This window comes from Microcaecilia unicolor, chromosome 6, assembly GCF_901765095.1.
Source record: "Microcaecilia unicolor chromosome 6, aMicUni1.1, whole genome shotgun sequence".
NCBI classification, from domain to species: domain Eukaryota; kingdom Metazoa; phylum Chordata; class Amphibia; order Gymnophiona; family Siphonopidae; genus Microcaecilia; species Microcaecilia unicolor.
In genome coordinates, this window is record NC_044036.1 from 100,514,571 (window position 1) to 100,533,304 (window position 18,734).

At 40.6% G+C, this 18,734-nt stretch overlaps 1 protein-coding gene across 5 annotated transcripts in view; it reads right to left on the bottom strand.

Annotated features, from left to right (window-relative positions):
* Nucleotides 1-18,734, bottom strand: part of DENND1B (DENN domain containing 1B) — a 537,680-nt gene that overhangs the window by 411,139 nt on the left and 107,807 nt on the right. For all 5 annotated transcript variants that reach the window (XM_030206247.1, XM_030206246.1, XM_030206245.1 and 2 more), the window contains exon 3: nt 14,687-14,730. In XM_030206247.1, the coding sequence (XP_030062107.1) occupies nt 14,687-14,730 (44 nt within the window). The remainder of the gene's footprint in view (nt 1-14,686; nt 14,731-18,734) is intronic.

Genomic DNA, 18,734 nt, shown 5'->3' on the forward strand with positions numbered 1-18,734 from the left:
TCTTAATTTTTCACAGATTACTTTGCATGCTGGGCCATTAGTTAGCTGTTTAGCAGTTGTGAAATTTAAAAAATTAATAAATAAAAACACCAAAAATATTTATCCGGTTAACTCCCAAAGTGAACCAGATAAATTATTTTGAATATCAACCCCATTGTTTTCAACAGTATTGTAGGTGATAGAGCAGGGGTGGGCAATCACAGTCCTCGAGGGCCACAACCCAGTTGGGTTTTCAAAATTTTCACAATAAATATGCATGGGATTGATTTGCATGTACTGCTTCCATTGTATGCGAATAGATCTCATGCATATTCATTGTGAACATTTAGAAACTCTGACTGGGTTGTGACCTTGACAACTTTGGTAGAGAGTAGATATAGTAATGGGAAAGCGGTAACATCCCGGGGGGGGGGGGGGGATAAAGATGTTCTGCATGGTATCACCATTGTAATGGTAATAATGATCATGGTTTTTACTGCAGGGATAGGGAGCGTTAAAGCAGTAATACCTCTTTAAAAAAAAGTCAGCACACCAATTTTGAAGAGCAGCTACTTAAACTCATAAAACTTGGGAAAATGTTTTCTCATTTTGGCACAGCAAAGAAATGGTTTGGCCTAAACTATGTCAGACAGGAAAATATCTTTTAGCTGTCCATGCAACCAGTACCTCATCTGAAAGGTACTGGTATGTTTCACTTGCTGGACTTTTCATAGATGACCAAAGAACACAGATGAAGCCTGAAACGGTTGACAGACCTATCTTTACATGAACTTCAGAAAGTGGTGAGCTATAGAATCAGTATTTTTCTTGATTTTACCTTCAAGTCATGTGCAACTTATTCCTGTGTTTAAAATAGCAGGTATGGGGACTATTTTAATTACTGCGTTGCTCTCTAGTAGGTGACTTCCTTTCCTGGATGGATCACTGTTTAGTTATATTTTCGGTTACCTGTCTTCCATCTAGACAATAAACAGCTAATTCTGAAATTAAGATTTACAATCAGGTGAATATTTTCTGGCCATAGCTAATTTCAACAAATTGAATCTTACATTTAATTTGGTTTATAAATCTGCTGCCAAATACATTTTCTGATGGAATGATAGCCTTAAAGAAGCATCTCTTGCTGTTACCACAGAGGGATCAAGTACTATTTACTTCTCTAAGAAAAAGGCTGTTTGGTGCTATGCACATTGAAGATTATTTTAAAAATATTGTCAACTTGCTCCGTTGTATGGGCTGTTTTTTTCCTTATGTTCATCTGTGACCCGCTGCGCAAAAAGGTACCAAAAGGGGGGTATTTGACTTATTTATACCACTTGATAGAGGGATATCAACTGCATAATCATGTAAAAATTCAGATTCAGGTATGGATTAATTTTGTCTTTTAAAAAATGAGAAATGTTTATCAATATAAAAGTAATTAACCCCAGAAATCACATACCCCAATTTAGTTGTCAAAATAAATTGCATAGTCCCATTCAACTGACCTTATAGTACACAAAACTTTCAAAAATGAAAATTGCCCCTCCAAACTTTTATAGTATTTATCTCTATTATTTGTAACCCCACTTTTGGTACATCTTCGCTTAGCAAGTTTCAATTACATTGCTGTAACCACAGACTGGTTATTAAATAGGCCAGATAAGACTAAGAAGCCACAATTCAGTAGCATGATACCCACTTAAAAAGAGTGAGAATTTATTTGGTTATCTTTAATGAATATTCAGCCCATTTTTTTTTTTGTAAAGTCAGACCATTGAATATGGGGGCCACACTTAATCAGTACATATAAAAGTTGCTGCAAAGCACCAATATTTAGTACTATCTAGTTTAACAAAGACCACACCTCCACCACACCCTCTTCTCCCAGGATTAAGAGGACAAATTTTAACCTTTGAATTATACAGTTAAAAGGTAACTACTATCTGGCACCACAGTTTTAAGAAGGGAAAGGAGGTGGGATTTGATATACCATCTTTCTGTGGTTACAATCAAAGCAATTTCCGTATAATATACCAGTACTCATTTGGTACCTGGGGCAATGGAGGGTTAACTTGTCCTGAATCACAAGGAGCTGCAGTGAGAATTAAGCCCATTCCCCCTGGTTCTCAGGTCACTGCACTATTAGGCTACTCCTAAACTCCGAGTTATGCAGCTAACACTAACTACATAACTGTTCTAAAAACATTAATCCCTAGGTATGTGAACTTACAATATCCAAGACTGGGCCAAAAAATTAGCTCAGACAGTTTTGTTCTACTTTTGAGACACTTGTTTCCTTTGATCTGATAGCAGCATATACTGCTCATTTTATTTGTATTCCAAATTTTCTATCATCCTTTCCACTTTACTGCTTGCTTTACTACTCCTGTTGTTTTATTGATCCAAAATATTAACATTCAAATCATAATGATGGACTGAATATAAATATTTTCTAGTTTTTATTTACTCTTAATTTAAATGAACATTTGTATTCTGCTTCTCATGAGTTCTAGGCAGATTACAATGAAAATTTATATAATTTAAAATAGTATAATTTCAACAAGGTTAGCTTCTCAGAGTTTATTCCTCATAAAGCAACAAGTAAAAAGCACATAAAAACATTAAATGTATAAAGCTGTCATATCGCATTTGTTGTATTCAGCTATATAAAAGTCCTTATTACAAAATAACAAGGGCAGATTTCATTGTTAATAAAATTCAGTTCTCTTAAGCACTTCTGAAACAGCCCTGTCTTTACTAGGTGCCTGGAACTCAGATAATTATTAGTCCGTCTTATTTCTAAAGTCAATAAATTCTACAATTCAGGGCTTTTAGCAACTATAGCTAAATTAGAGGTTGTAATCAGATGACAGATAGAATAGCCAATTTTATCTCTAAGTTCAATCATACAGAGCAAATTATTAAAATAACCCAGACCTGGCCATGTAATGTCTCCAACACAAACATAAGCACCTTAAATTTTACCCTGGCTTTTATTAGTAGCCAATGGAGCTGAACTAAATATGGTGTTGAAAGTTCATTTCATTTGTCTCCTCACAGTATTAATCTTCATTGATGAGATGGGCAGCATTCTCCAGGGATCCAACTAGAGTTACTGACTCTCAGATCCACTGCCTTCTAGATTTGTTAAAGATGATAATGATACCCATTGACTTTGATGGTATATATCTTTGAGTCAGCTGTATTTTATTCTTCTGCTTAAGCAAGCAATTGTTAGGCCAACTCTTAAGAAGCATGGATCTGGCCCTATGATTCTATCCAACTACCACTGTTTTCCAAGCATCCCTTTTTGGAGAAAATAACTGAAAGCAGAAACTGTGGAATTTTTATAGTAAACAGGTGATCCATGATGCACCTTTATCAAATAAGCTTCAGCAGAAGGCATATGGGTTAAAAAAAAAAAAAAAAAATCCAGTCCTATGTGCCCTTATAAATAGTATTGAGATTGATGTGGACAAGGCAAACAATTCTCTCTCTCCTTGGATTTTTGAACCTGTTGGTATTTGTTACCATTTTTTACACACAGGATTTAATTGGTTAAATACACAGTTTAGCACTGTGAAACTATTATGGGCTACCACAGGCCTCAGTGTTCTTTTTTTTTATATTTTACTACAGACAAATATAATGTTGACTGCTACTTGTTCATTGATAGTACTCAGCTTTGACCAATAGTGGAGAAAGATCAGATTACCACATTGCCTAACCTTGCTATTGTCTAGGAGCAATTGCAGACTGGCTTAATCTGCTCACGCTTACATTAAGTTCCTAAAAATCAAGGAATGAAAAAATATACATGAGAGATCTATGGTTCACCTTAAAGCCATAACAGAAAAGCACAGCAAGAACTGCATTTTTTTGCCGATCTGTGCTAGAATAATCTTTAGAATTTAGTGACTTGTTCACAAAGGTTTTTCAGTGGTGTCCCTCTCTTACTTTTTTGATAGACTGAATAAATATGTCCCAGCTCACTCTGAAGCTTAAGATGAATGGATGCTAAACTTTGAGACTTCTCTGCTTCCTAACGCAGGGTATCAAAATGTGATCATAATGAAGGGAAGACTTCAGTGATTTAAAAAAATTAATATTTTGATGAAGTTTGAAAAAAAACATATACAGACAAAGAAAAAGATTAACTTAGTTGGAAAATAAGTGTTTGAGTTAGCAACATATCACAGTCGTGAAAGCACTTTGCACTTTAAGATGGACCGATGACATTGTACTGAGAGGTTTTACCATTTCATATTTTAACCTTGACATGATGAAGTCCATTCACAATTTAAATTTATTTTGAATTTATTCTGTTTAATTTATTTATCCGTTTTTGCATTTTGATGTTTATTGGTTTAAATATGATCAGACAATCGTTTTAATCAGTTATGGCTCATGCCATAAACTATAGCTATTGTTATATTTATTTATTTATTTATTTTATTGCATTTGTATCCCACATTTTCCCACCTATTTGCGGGCTCAGTGTGGCTTACAATACATTGTAAATAATGGAAATGCAATTTGTTACAATCAGTTATGGATTACATTGTGAGAAGTTAAGCGAGACAAAGTCGAGGTGTCGTTAGGGAATAGGACAAGGAAAAGAACAATAGAACACTGGAAAGAGACAACGGGAAATTGGTAGGGTGATAGAACCTTAAGCAAAAGAACATTCGGTATAACATTTTCTGTGAGTGAGGTTTAAGTGTGATGAGATTACGGGGGATGAGAGTTCAGAAAAGAATGTATTGGTGTATTTCTGGAATAGTGAGTGTGGACTTCATGTGTATTGCTCCTTACAGTAAATTTTGTCGAAGAGATGAGTCTTCAGTAGTTTGCGGAAGTTGGTTAGTTCGTGGATTGTTTTCAAGTTGCGTGGTAGTATATTCCAGAATTGCGTGCTTAAGTAAGAAAAGGTTGATGCGTGCAGCGCTTTGTATTTTATGCCTTTGCAATTAGGGAAGTGGAGGTTAAGAAAAGTTCGAGATGATCTTTTAGCGTTCCTGGGTGGTAGGTCTATTAAGTCGGACATGTAGGCTGGAGCTTCACCGTGGATAATTTTGTGAGCTAATGTGCATATCTTAAAAGTAATGCGTTCCTTAAGTGGGAGCCAGTGCAGCTTCTCTCGTAAGGGTTTAGCACTTTCGTATTTTGGTTTTCCGAAGATGAGTCTGGCTGCAGTGTTCTGGGCTGTTTGAAGTCTCCTCAGTATTTGCTCTTTACAACCTGCATATAGTGAATTGCAGTAATCCAGATGGCTGAGGACGAGGGATTGCACTAGGTTGTGGAAGACGGATCTTGGGAAGTATTGTCTTATTCTTTTCAGTTTCCACATGCAATAGAACATCTTTTTGGTTGTGTTGTTTGCATGGGTTTCTAGTGTTAGATGGCGGTCGATAGTGACTCCAAGGATTTTTAAAGTTTCTGAGATTGGAAGGTTTAGTTTTGGTGTGTTTAAGGTGGTATATTCATTCGTGTTGTATTGGGAGGTGAGTATTAGGCATTGAGTTTTTTCCGCGTTTAGTTTCAATCGAAATGCATCTGCCCAGGTGTTCATGATGTGTAAACTTTGGTTGATTTCGTTGGATATTTCTTTGATATCTTGTTTGAACGGGATGTATATTGTTACATCGTCGGCGTATATGTATGGGTTGAGGTTATGATTTGATAGGAGTTTTGCCAATGGGATCATCATTATGTTGAAGATGGTTGGTGAGAGGGGTGATCCTTGCGGTACTCCACATTCAGGTGACCATGAAGCAGACGTAGTAAAGTTTGATGTAACTTGATATGACCGCTGGGTTAGGAACCCCTTGAACCAGTTTAGGACATTTCCTCCGATGCCGAAGTATTCAAGTATGTGCAGTAGAATTCCGTGGTCAACCATATCAAAGGCACTTGACATGTCGAATTGTAGGAGAAGTATATTGTTGCCGGTTGCGATCATTTGTTTGAATTTAGTCATTAGGGTGATTAGTACTGTTTCTGTGCTGTGGTTCGATCGGAATCCGGATTGGGCATCATGCAATATTGAGAACTTGTTTAAATAATTTGTAAGTTGTTTTGTTACCATCCCTTCGGTTATTTTGGTTATCAGTGGTATGGATGCTACTGGTCTGTAGTTGGTTATTTCACTTGCGCTTTTCTTTGTATCTTTGGGTATTGGGGTGAGTAAGATTTTTCCTTTTTCCTTTGGGAAGAGTCATTTTGTAGCATGAAGTTTACGTGGTTCGTTAGGTCTGTTACAAATTGTCGAGGAGCTGATTTCATGAGGTTGTTTGGGCATTTGTCTAGTTTGCAGTAGGATTTAGCAAATCGTTTAAGTGTTTCAGAGATGAGGTCTTCTGATAGTAATTCGAATTCGGTCCAGATTTTGTCTGCTGGGTAAATTCCGTCTTCTGGGTCTAGACAGTCTAGGAGTGTGGTGTATTCAATAGTGCTGGCGGGTATTTTAAGTCGTAGTTGTATAATTTTCTTCTTAAAGTATTTCGCAAGGTTGTCGACATCTGGTATGTCTTTGCTGTTGTTTGTAGCTGGTGCGGTGTCTAGCAATTTATTCACAAGGTAGAAGAGTTTGTGTGTGTCTTTGTAGTTGGGTCCTATCATTGTCTTGTAATGTAGTCTTTTAGTCTGTTTTATGGTATATTTGTATTTCCTCCGAAGTAGTTTCCAGGCATTTAGTGTTTGTTCATCTTTCTTTTTGTTCCATGCGCGTTCTAGTTTCCTGACTTGTGTTTTAAGTTTTTTCAGCTCTTCGGTGAACCATGGATTTGATTTTTTCCTGTGCGATGTTCTGGTTTGGATTTAAGATAGGTCTGCTAGGAATTTGAAAACCAGTGTTATTATAGCCATAGCAGACTGATTCATGTATGCTTTTCCCTAACTTAATGTCCTCTTTCCAATAGCTTGGCCCATTTTACAATCGCTCTGGGTAGAGGATACTGCAAAGTCCAACATGGCCCCATTATCCATGCACATTTTTTTTTAAAGAACCGTCTCATGTACATCTCCACAGTATCCTTCAGAGATTCTGGGTCTTCTATAGGAACAAATATCACTTCCACTTCTATAGGAACAGCCACATAATTTGATAGGCTGAGCCTCACTGATGTATCTTTCTTTCTAATCAACTTGGAAAGATTATTTGTAGTCTACAAGTTCATTCCTTCTCCTTTTTCTATGGTAAATAGCATGAAACAGATTTGATCTGCAAGGATTCCCTAAATTGAGATCTACATTTCTGAAATTTTCAAGCTCCTCTGCTTCTACCAGCTGGTTGACAGCTTTATTGGTCCAGATGTTGGTTCTTCCGCACCCGGGGCCCTGTTTACTAAGGTGTGCTAGCGTTTTTAGCGCACACTAAAATCAGCATGCGCCAAACAATAGAGACACAAAGGACCCCTAAACTACTGTAATGCTCTTTATTTGAGATTAACAGCCAAACTGTCAAGGAAACTGCAATTCATTCAAAATACATCTATTAGGCTGATTTTCAATCTTATAAAATTTGATAACATTTCATCTTATAGATTAGCACTGCATTAGCTCCCAGTGCAGCAGAGAATTTTGTTTAAGTTAGCCTGTATAGTGTTCCAGACTATTTACAGTTTCATCATCTTTAATAACTGATCTAGTTTGTTTCCTATGGGTAAGTTTTCAATGTGGTTGTGGCTTTGAAGGGGATTCGGGTTTTTTTTAATAGCTAAGACCATTTTCTCCAATTTTATAATTCCTTAGTGCAATTCTCTCCCTATTGATATTAGAACTGCTTCCAGCTAAAAGACTTAAGACATTTTGTTCACATACCCCTTTTACAAAGCCGTGCAAGCGGCTGCCACGCAGCAATGCCAACACAGCCAAAGTGAATGGGCTGTGTTGGCATTAGCATAGCTTTACACACGGGGGGGGGGGGGGGGGGGGGGTTAATGTCTACTACGGATGATTAATTTTATTTTTTATATAATGTCTTTTATGATTGGGTCTATTAGAGTTTGATTGTATGCTTCATATGATGTAAGCCGCACTGGACCCTTTTGGGGGAGTATTGTAGTATATAATAAATTGATATCAATATTGATATTCTTCCTCATTCTGTAGGAGAGAAGCTCAAAGGACAATAGTGATTCTACAAAGAAAAACATGACAGGGGAGAGGAGCAGATGGTGGTTTGGCAGTCTGGATGGACCATTTGGCTTTTATCTGCTAAGAGATGACATGTGCGTGTCCCATGTTTCTTGAATTCAGACAGTCTTTGTTTCCATCACTTCCACTGAGAGGCCGTTCCAGGTATCCACTATCCTTTCTGTAACAAAGGATTTCTTTAGATTACTCCTGAGCCTATCATCTTTAAATTTCATCTTATGATCTCTCATTCCAGAGTTTTCTTTCAATTGAAATAAACTTGCCTTCTGTATGTTAATCCCACATATATTTAAATTTCTCCATCATATCCTCTCTCTCCTGCCTTTCTTCCAGAGTATACATATTGAAGCCTATATAAGTCTGTTCCCACATACTTTATGATGGAGACCACTAACCAATTTTGTAACCGCTCTCTGGCCAACTCCGTCCTGTTTATAGTCTCTTCTAATGGAGTCCACAGTTATTGAGCACACAATTCTGGAACGCACTGCCACGCAACTTAAAAATGATCTATGAACTAACTAACTTCCGCAAACTACTGAAGACCCATCTCTTTAAAAAGGCATATCACAAAGATCAACAAATGTGATCTCCACCACATATATCCAGTATTGTCTTATAAAATTTGCTTGTTATACTACTTCATGCTTTATCATTATCATGTTAACCAAGATACTTCTGTAATACTAAATGTCTATTCTCTTATATATTTTCACTATCCATGATGTATTGTAAGCCACATTGAGCCTGCAAAGAGGTGGGATAATGTGGGATACAAATGCAATAAATAAATAATTAAAAAAAAAAAAAAAAAAGAGGATCTGTTTTTATGTATTCACTGCAAAATATTTCTACACTGCTTAAGTGGGATAAATTATAGAACATGATATATATAAAGCAAAATAGAAATAAAGGGGACAATTCAACAAATGAGCACCATGGTAGGAGTCTATTCTATAACAGCACCTGGACACCCATGTTCTGTTACAGAATAGTAGCACAACACAGTATAAAAGGGCCTAACGTTTATGCATCTGCAATTAAACTGGCTGGTGTAATAGGATCCAGGACTTTTTAATCATCATCCTTAACCCCCACGGTCTTAACTACTTTTGGCCATCCTTCCAGCCCCGTGGCTCTCCAAATCTGCCCACCTGCAGGCCACCCAGTACCAGTGGAATACATCTGTTCCTCCATAATCAGAGAAAGGATAGCCCTTTGCCCTCCTTTTTCTCATTGATTTCTTCTCAGTGAGGGAATGTCAATGAGCTCTTTGCAAACTTAAATGTTGCCTGTGCTGGTACAGACCACTTACAGTCTTAGTTCATTTTGATATACCGCTATTAGGTATGTCTGACATAGCAGTTTGCATAAAACATAAAATAATAATAAAAGATATTCATAGGGAAAGAATAAAACACTTTTTTTATTTAAACTTCACCTCAGATAAATTGTAAGTTATTTGATCCAGACTTGGGGCTAGTGTTGCCCTCTGTCCATCAACGCTTTGTTGTTAAGATCTAGGTTTAAAGCTGTTTGAAAAAGATAGGTCTTCAATTCATTTTAAATAGAGAATAAATAATTCTAATCTTGTTTTGAGGTAAGTGACTCCAAAATGTAGGGCCTATCACACTAAAGACGGAGTCGTGAATTGATTGTAGATGGATACGAGAGAAGGTACAACTAGTAAATTTTGATTTGATCAACATAAGAACCTAGACGAAGTGTATGGCAGACAAGTAGGAATTTCAGAGTTACAGATTTTGTGTACTAGGGTTAGTATTTTAAATTTAACTCTGTACTAAACAGAGGAGTTACATGTTCTCATTTTGTCGGAGTTCCACATTTCAGATCCCTGATAAGAGCAAATTACAGTAATCCATATTATTAACAGGCCTGAGAAAAAAATCACTCTTAAAACTTCCAAAGAAAACAAACAAGGAACAAATCAAGAGCATCTTACAGACACTTTTTTATTTTTTTTTAAAAGAGATAAATGTAATATGATCTTTGAAAGAAAATCATCATCTAAAATTACCCCTAGTAGTTTTCAGAGATGTAGTCCAATGTATTGGAGCATTCATCATTTGTTTCTTGGGTACAAGAGCATCAGATTCCTTCCTAATGAACAGAATCTCTTTGTTTTTTTTCTGGGTTTAATTTCATGTTATGATCTATTACCAGTTCACAATCTTCTCTAATTTCTGGTTGTGAATTAATTTCTGCACAAATCTAGTTACTGTAGTTACTTGACACTGAATAAATGCTCCTCTTTCCCCTCCCCCCTTCAAAATATGTCTTTTCCCCCACAGATCAGCAACCTGAAAAGACTCAGGTAGTCATCACTTTCTATTTCAGGCCTCGAGCCTCATCCTGAAGCCCTCCTGCATTCAAATCCAGACCTGCAATCACAGAAAATTCAGGGATAACAGTGGCTGTAGTTGACTTCTAATCCAAGACCTCAGTTCTAAAACCCCTTTATCTGTCTGCATTTGATAACTCATCCATATAGATTACAACAGCTACCAACAATAAAACATTAAACATATTGTTTATGTTAATTGCCCTCTGCTTTGGATTGTAGAAGATAGGCAGATTATAATGAATAAATGAAAAAGGCAGCCTGATACAGGCCACATTATTTGACAGATGCCTGTGACATTTGTGAGCCCTGGCCCAGAGGTGGCCGCATGAGAATCACTCAACCACCTCTGGGTAGACCGAGTTCCTTCAGAACTAAAAGTACTCCCAAGAACTGGACTGGACCACAAGTGGAGATGAACTGAGGCAGCTTTATTAGTAGCAGAAAACCCAAGGCTAAACGGGTAGCCAAACAGCACAGAAAGGAAAACAGGCAGCCTAGCTATACAGTCTAACCTAGCTGAAGCAAGGTAAACATAAAACATAGAATAAGGTAAAGTAGAACAGCCTAGTTGTATAGGGAAGTCAAACATAAGCAGCCTAGCTGTGCATCTCAATACTAGCAGACACAATGCAAAGCATAAAGTATACAGTAAAGGTAAAGTAGAACAGCCTAGCCGTATAGGGAAATCAAACATAAGCAGCCTAGCTACACATCTCAATACTAACAGAGCAATGCAAACATATAGTAGAACACAATAGACTAGGCAAAAGGCCCACCCTAGCGGGACAAAGACAAACAGGCAATACTTGGCTGACAAAGGTAACACCACTAGTGGTTAAGAAAAGGGTTCATTCTGTCAGTAACACTCAGATGAGCCGCTGAACAACTGCAGCAAGCTCCCTCAAAAGCAAAGTGGAGCAGAAGCAAAACAAAGGAAAAAGAAAGAGTCTCTTGAGGACCTGCACCGCAGGTAGAGGCAAGAGCGAGACACTCTGCTTGTCTTTGGTGACATCTCTAGTCTTCTGTGAGCAAACAGTCACTGAGGCGCCCGAGCCAAATGCTCCCAAGGCAGGCAAGATAAAGCAACAAAGCCTGTGCTGACACTCCCAAGCCAAGCAAGGTGAAGAAGCCAAACTTGAGCTGATGCTCCCAAGGTAGAAGACTAAATGGCCCTGCACAACACCTGAGGGCCAGGAACCGCCCATGTGGACCCCTCCACACTCCAAGCACCGCTCCCTCATCCAGAGATGCCTCAAGTTGTGGTCTCAGCTGCTGCACCTGCAGCACTCCCTGTCATCCAGCCCACACAGTCCCAAACACAGCACAAAGCCACTCACTACATACAGCGACCAAGGACTCACGGTGGGTGACAGGAAACTCAGTAGAGGCACGGAAGGCTCTGGACTCACAGGCTTGGCAGGCGGGCTTCACTGGACCAAAGCAAAGGTGAAAGCTGAAGGCAAAGCTTTTACTCCTCAGGACTACCAGGCTTGAAAGCAGGCTTCACAGGAACACAGCATAAGGTGAAAGCTCTAGGCAAAGCTTTTACTCCTCAGGACTACCAGGCTTGAAAGTAAGATTCACATGAACACAGCATAAGGTGAAAGCTGTAGACAAAGCTTTTACTCCTCAGGACTACCAGGCTTGAAAGCAGACTTCTACTGGAACACAACATAAGGAGAAAGCTGTAGCAAAGCTTTACATCTCAGGACTACAAGGCTTGGAGGCAGACTTCCACTGGAACACAACATAAGGAGAAGCTGTAGGCAAAGTTTCAGGCCACGGCCTCGCAAAGAAACAGAAGTTGGAACTAACAGAGCCCCAAGCAGGCCTGGGCTAAATCAAGGATAATTGCCAGAACACTGAGCACACTCAGAAGCCAGCATATGAAGTGCTCAGTGCTGACATCAGCAGTTTTGTCTCCACCACTCTACAGTGACCCCACAGGTCACTGCCTAGAACTGCAGATAACTTTAGAAGGTTTAAGAGGAGGAACAGGACACTGACAAGCAAGGCACGGATGTCGCAGACGACGACCCTGACAATACCACATGATTGCTACCTTTACAGACAGACTTTACCTAGATCTGTGGAAACCAACAACATATCCAGTGCAATACAGAGGCCTACAGCATGAGAATCCTGGAAGGAAAAAAAGGCATCAAGGTAGTTCCTTCTAAGACAAGAACCGGAACAGTTCTAACCAAAATATAATTTCAGACCTTGCAAAATTAAACTTTGAACTGTATATGAGGTATGGAAGGAAAAGATGAAACAATGCATTTCATTCAGTTCCTCATTAAAAATGGAGTAGGAAAGTTAACAGCTCGCCAGTTAATGAATTAGCTTAACCCAAAGAAAATGCTAGGCAACTGGCTATGTTGTCTCCCATGCCTTCTGAACTCTGTTCCCATGGAATGGGTAGATGTGAAGCGTCTGTTTTATGCTTTCCAAAAATACTAGGACTAGGGGGCATGCGATGAAGCTACAAAGTAGTAAATTTAAAACGAATCGGAGAAAATGTTTCTTCACTCAATGTGTAATTAAACTCTGGAATTCGTTGCCAGAGAATGTGGTAAAGGCGGTTAACTTAGCAGAGTTTTTAAAAGGTTTGGATGGCTTCCTAAAGGAAAAGTCCATAGACCATTATTAAGTTGGACTTGGGGAAAATCCACTATTTCTGGGATAAGCAGTATAAAATGTTTTGTACTTTTTTGGATCTTGCCAGGTATTTGTGACCTGGATTGGCCACTGTTGGAAACAGGATCCTGGGCTTGATGGACCTTTGGTCTGTCCCAGTATGGCAATACTTATGTACTTATGATATCCTCAACAGATCCCAAAGAGTAGATTCCTTTAGATCCTTTCCTTGTTGCTTACCCCCAAGGACAAACAATAGATTTCCAATGTCTACCTAGGTAATAGCTATTTATGAACTTTTCCACTAGGAACCTGTTAAACCCCTGCTAAATTCAGCTAGGCTTGTTGTCTTGACTACATACTCAAGCAACAAATTCCACAGCTTGATTGTTGAGAGAAAAAAATATTTTATCCATTCTCTCTACAGAATAGATAATATGTTTGTCAAATTGAATTTTCAAACCAAGCAAACCATATATTACTCTACAGTAAACTACACACTTTTGCTTGTGTTAACAAAAGGCGCACTATAGGTGCGTTAGCGTTTTTAACACATGTTAGAACGCTAACGCGCATCACACACTAATACAACTATAGGAATGTATTGGCGCATTAGTGTTTAACACACCTTAACTTATAGGCGCATTAAAAACACTAACGTGCCTTAGAAAACATACCCCTTTAACAGCAATCTTGAAGAGAAACATATCCCAGCCATCAGAGGAAAAGAGCTAGAAGCTTATAGCATGTTCTTACAAAGTGCTGTTAAACCTTTAATTGCACTTACATTTGCAGCAGTGAGCATTTTGCTGACCATCACCGCTGTTATTCTCTGATATTCAATGCCAGGCACTGTCTGGGCTTCGGTACTGAATATCCGGGGGGGGGGGGGGGGGGGGGGGGAGTTCGGCATTGAATATCCGGGAGGGGAAGGAGGGTTGAGTCGGCTCACATATAGCTGGTTAAGTCAATATTCACCCCTTCACTGCATAAGCCAAACTGCTTAAGGATAGGCTATTTATGTGGCCCAATTTAAGCAGTTTACTTATGCAGTAAGGGGCTGAATATCAGCACTTAATCTGCCTATGCCAATTGAACACCCATGAGTTAGTCACACTTAATCCTTTAGTGTCCAATGCTCCCATCAATCTGTTCCCATATGGCTTATTACAGGAACACTGGACACTAAAGGGTTAAATTCAGCACTAACAAGTCATTTTCAGTGACAATAACCAGTTAAGAGCCACTGAAAATGGCTGGATAACCACAAACAAGCAATTTAACCAAAACCAAAAGAGAGAGATTTTAAAAAGTGTAATTGGTGTAAGAAAAAAAATATATACATATATATTATGGTATAGTATCCTTTCAAACTACAGCTACAAATATTCTGGTCACGGATATATTCTAATTACCAATCCGTCAGTTGAAGACTTCTTTACTGATATCATTAGCATCTGCCTTTCCACAGATGACTGGGAAGGGGATTTTTTTTTTTTTTTTTTAATTCTAACATAAAATAGTTAATCTCATGTTTCCAACCTGGTCTCCAAAGTCCTCCGGGAACTTCCACAGCACCACTGGATCTGTAAATAATTGACAGACAGCATTAATCAGAGGCAAAGGAACTGAGTACTACAGTCAGAGTACATTAATATTAAAGAGAGGGTCATCTTATCTTCAAGCTAGCAGGCAAGTGCTAAAAAGTATCCTCAAAATCAAGTGTAACACTGGATTATGAATGTGGTCCCTTTTATTTCACATATGGGAATTTTTGTACAGTAGCACATTGGCCTCTTACAAGACTAATATTTAAATTAAAAGTGTATTGTTATTTACTTTTATTGAAACCAATAGGCATCTTCAAAAACAAACAACACATACAATTAAAATTCCAAGAAAATTTCTTTCCTATAGATGCTAGAGAAAGTGCTTTATGCATTCAGCACAGAAGAAAGAAATAAGCAGAAGTAAAAGGAGAAAAATTAAAGTTAATGCATATGTTGTCCAACAGCTCTACCTACATATTGTAAAGAGGAGGTGGAACGGTCTAGGGGACAAGAAGAGAAAAGGAGAGAAAGAGACTACAAATCCCAACATGCACTAAAGGAACCCAGTGGTGGGAGAGGGTACGTGCATTCCCGAGAGTCACCCGATCTCAAGAAGGCTGGGGCCCCACAGTTCCTGGCCTTAAGAATGACCCCCAGAAAGGGAAGGCCGGTACAAGTTGGGTTGGAAAAAGGCCAGTAGGGCTAGAAGGCCATAAAAAAAAAGCCACCTCTTACGAGGGAACGGGGTGTTATGAGTGTGGGAAAATAGGGCACTTCAAGAAGGATTGCCCAGGGCGCGAGGGATGGATCTCCCAGGTGGCCCATGGGTTTAGGCCACGGTATACTGCCAAGATAGAGGTAGAGGGTTTACCCATTGAAGCCATGTTAGACTCTGGGGCCGACCAGTCCATGATATCTAGGAGCTTATGGGAGCAAATAAGGAAGAGGAGGACAGGAGGTAAGGATACCTATGAAGGAGCAGTGGCCATTCAATGTATACATGGGGCCAGTAATCGTTATACCCTCCATAGAGTTAACTTAAAGGGGCCCACAGGAGAGGTAGAGATAGCCCTGGCTGTTCTGCCCAGGTTGCCCCAGGAGGTGATTTTGGGAAGAGACTGGCCTCCATTTGCAGACTGTATGGAAAAAAAAAGAGTGTTAGTAACTACCCGTGCTCAGGCGCAACGGGACCCCGAGGCGGAGGAAGAGGGAATAGGAGGTATTTTTCCGTTTCAGGGAGAGGTCTTAGGGGAGCCTGGGAAAGTGAGGAGGGATAGAGCTTCGAAGAAAAGGGAGCAGAGGGGTAGACGGGGGGCATTGGAGCAGGTGCAAAAAGAAAGCTACCTGCCGGCGGCCCCTAAAGAATTGAAGGAGCAGTTTCCCCAGTTTCATAGGGAGCAGGCGGCTGACCCTACTTTAGAATATGCCTGGGAGAGGGGGCACGACAAGGGGAGGGCATTGAGGCTCCGGGGTTCCTGGTGGAAGAGGACCTGTTATATCGTAGGGTGCCAAATTGGGAGAACTCTGAAGGAGGGAGGCAGCTAGTAGTTCCCCAGGCTTTTCGGGCTCTAGTGGTAAGACTGGCTCATGACCATCCGTTGGGGGGGCATAAGGGCTCCCAGGCTACCCTGACTCAGATACTGGCGCGATTTTATTGGCCTGGAGTTTATGGGGAGGTGGAGAAGTATTGCAAGTCTTGCCCAAATTGCCAAAAGGTGGCCGACCGGCTCCCACCTAAGGCACCTCTAAGGCCCCTGCCCAGGGTGGAACAACCAGTGAGGAGAATAGCAATGGATGTTATTGGTCCGGTAACAAAATCGCAGAGAGGCTTCCTCTATGTTTTGGTAGTCATGGACATGGCCACTAGGTATCCCTGGGCCATACCGTTAAGGAGCATATCAGCGAAGGGCATTGCCAGGGAATTGATAAAAATCTTTTGTGAGGTAGGGTTCCCCCGAGAGGTTTTAACGGACAGGGGATCCAACTTCATGTCAGGCACCTTAAGACAAGTATGGGAGGCTTTTGGGATACAGCATATTCGGACAGCGGCCTACCATCCTCAAACGAATGGGATGGTGGAACGTTTTAATAGAACCTTAAAGGGGATGTTAAAAAAAGCGCTAGGCGAAGATAGGACAGGTTGGGACCAACTGTTACCCTTCGTGCTATATGCATATAGGGAGAAGGTGCAGGACTCATTAGGAGTTTCTCCTTACGAACTAATGTTTGGCCGGAGACCCAGGGGAATTTTAGATATATTGCAGGAATACTGGGTACCTCCGGAAATGCCCGGTCAGTCCGTGGTAGAATATCTACAGGATCTAAGGGCCAGATTGGATAAGTTACAGGAATATTCCCAGGATAGGCTAGAACAGAGCCAACACTTACAAAAGGAATATTATGATAAAGGTACCCGAGAGAGGGAGTTTGTAGTAGGAGATAGGGTCCTTATCCTAATCTCTGAGGATCCTCATAAGTTTGCCTCTAGGTGGAAGGGTCCCTGGGTGGTGAAGAGGAGGCTAGGGCCCCTCACATATGAAGTGGCGAACGAGAAGGGTCGGGTCCAAACCTTCCATGTGAACCGGATGAAACTCTGGGTAGCAAGAGTGGGGTGGCAGACCGGGGTAGAGGAAAAGGAAGGAGAGGAGTTGGGCCCACAAATAAGGGAAATTTTCAAGCCCGGGGAGCCAGGGATTAATCCCCGGTTGACCCAGACACAAAAAAAGGAAATAAGAAGGCTCCTGAAGGGGTTTGATGATGTGCTAACGGCATGTCCGGGAAATACTCACCTCATGGAGCACGACATTATAACAGAAAGGGGTAAGGTGGTTAGGCAGAAACCATATAGGCTTTCCCCCTTGAAAAAGAGAGAGGTTATAAAACAGGTGCAGGAAATGTTAGATTTCGGGGTAATTGAAGAGTCAAATAGCCCCTGGTCAAGTCCAGTGGTGTTAGTGCCAAAACCTGAAGGGGAGTGGAGATTCTGCATTGATTTCCGCCAGCTTAACACCATTTCTCAAACAGACGCATATCCTATGCCCTATGTTGAGGAGCTGGTGGACAGGCTAGGATCCGCTCAATATCTCACTACCCTGGACTTGACAAAGGAGTATTGGCAGATTCCTCTTACTCAAGGAGCTCAAGCTAAGACGGCTTTTAGCACTCCCATAGGCCTGTACCAGTTTAAAAGATTGCCCTTTGGCCTGAATTCGGCGGCGGCGAGCTGTCAGAGGCTGCTGGACAGGGTTCTCCGACCACATCAGGCCTACGCGGCAGCGTATATGGATGATGTGGTAGTACATAGTGCAAGCTGGAATGACCATTTAAAGCAGGTGGAGGCGGTTCTGCAGGCTTTTAGGAAGGCAGGGCTTACCTTAAACCCAAAAAAATGTTATTTTGCTCAGTACCGGGTGAAGTATTTGGGGTATAATGTGGGCCGGGGAGAGGTGCGACCCTTATTAAACAAGGTCCAGGGCATCCAGGAGTTTCCCCGACCCAACACCAAGAAACAATTGCGTAGATTTCTAGGGATGGTGGGGTATTACCGCAGGTTCATCCCTCATTTTTCCGTCATAGCCGCCCCCCTAACTGACATGTTGCGAGGGAAGAATCCTGACCACTTGAGATGGGGAGGGGAGGAGTTGAGGGCCTTTGAACAGATGCAGAGGGCCTTGTGCCAAGAACCGGTATTGAAGGCAGTGGACTTCGAGAAACCCTTTGTCCTTCAAACCGATGCTTCGGGAAGGGGGTTAGGGGCCGTTATGTCCCAGGAGTATGATGGGGAGGAGCATCCGGTGCTTTATTTAAGCCGGAAGCTCCTTCCTCATGAGGATCATTACTCCACCATAGAAAAGGAGTGTTTGGCCATACGATGGGCAGTGCTGGAGTGTAGGGTCTATTTAGAAGGGAGAAAATTTAAGCTGGTAACAGACCATGCTCCATTGAAATGGCTGAATACGATGAAGAATAATAATGGGAGACTGATGCGATGCTACTTAGCTTTGCAGCCATTCCAATATTCCGTGGAGCACCGCCCAGGG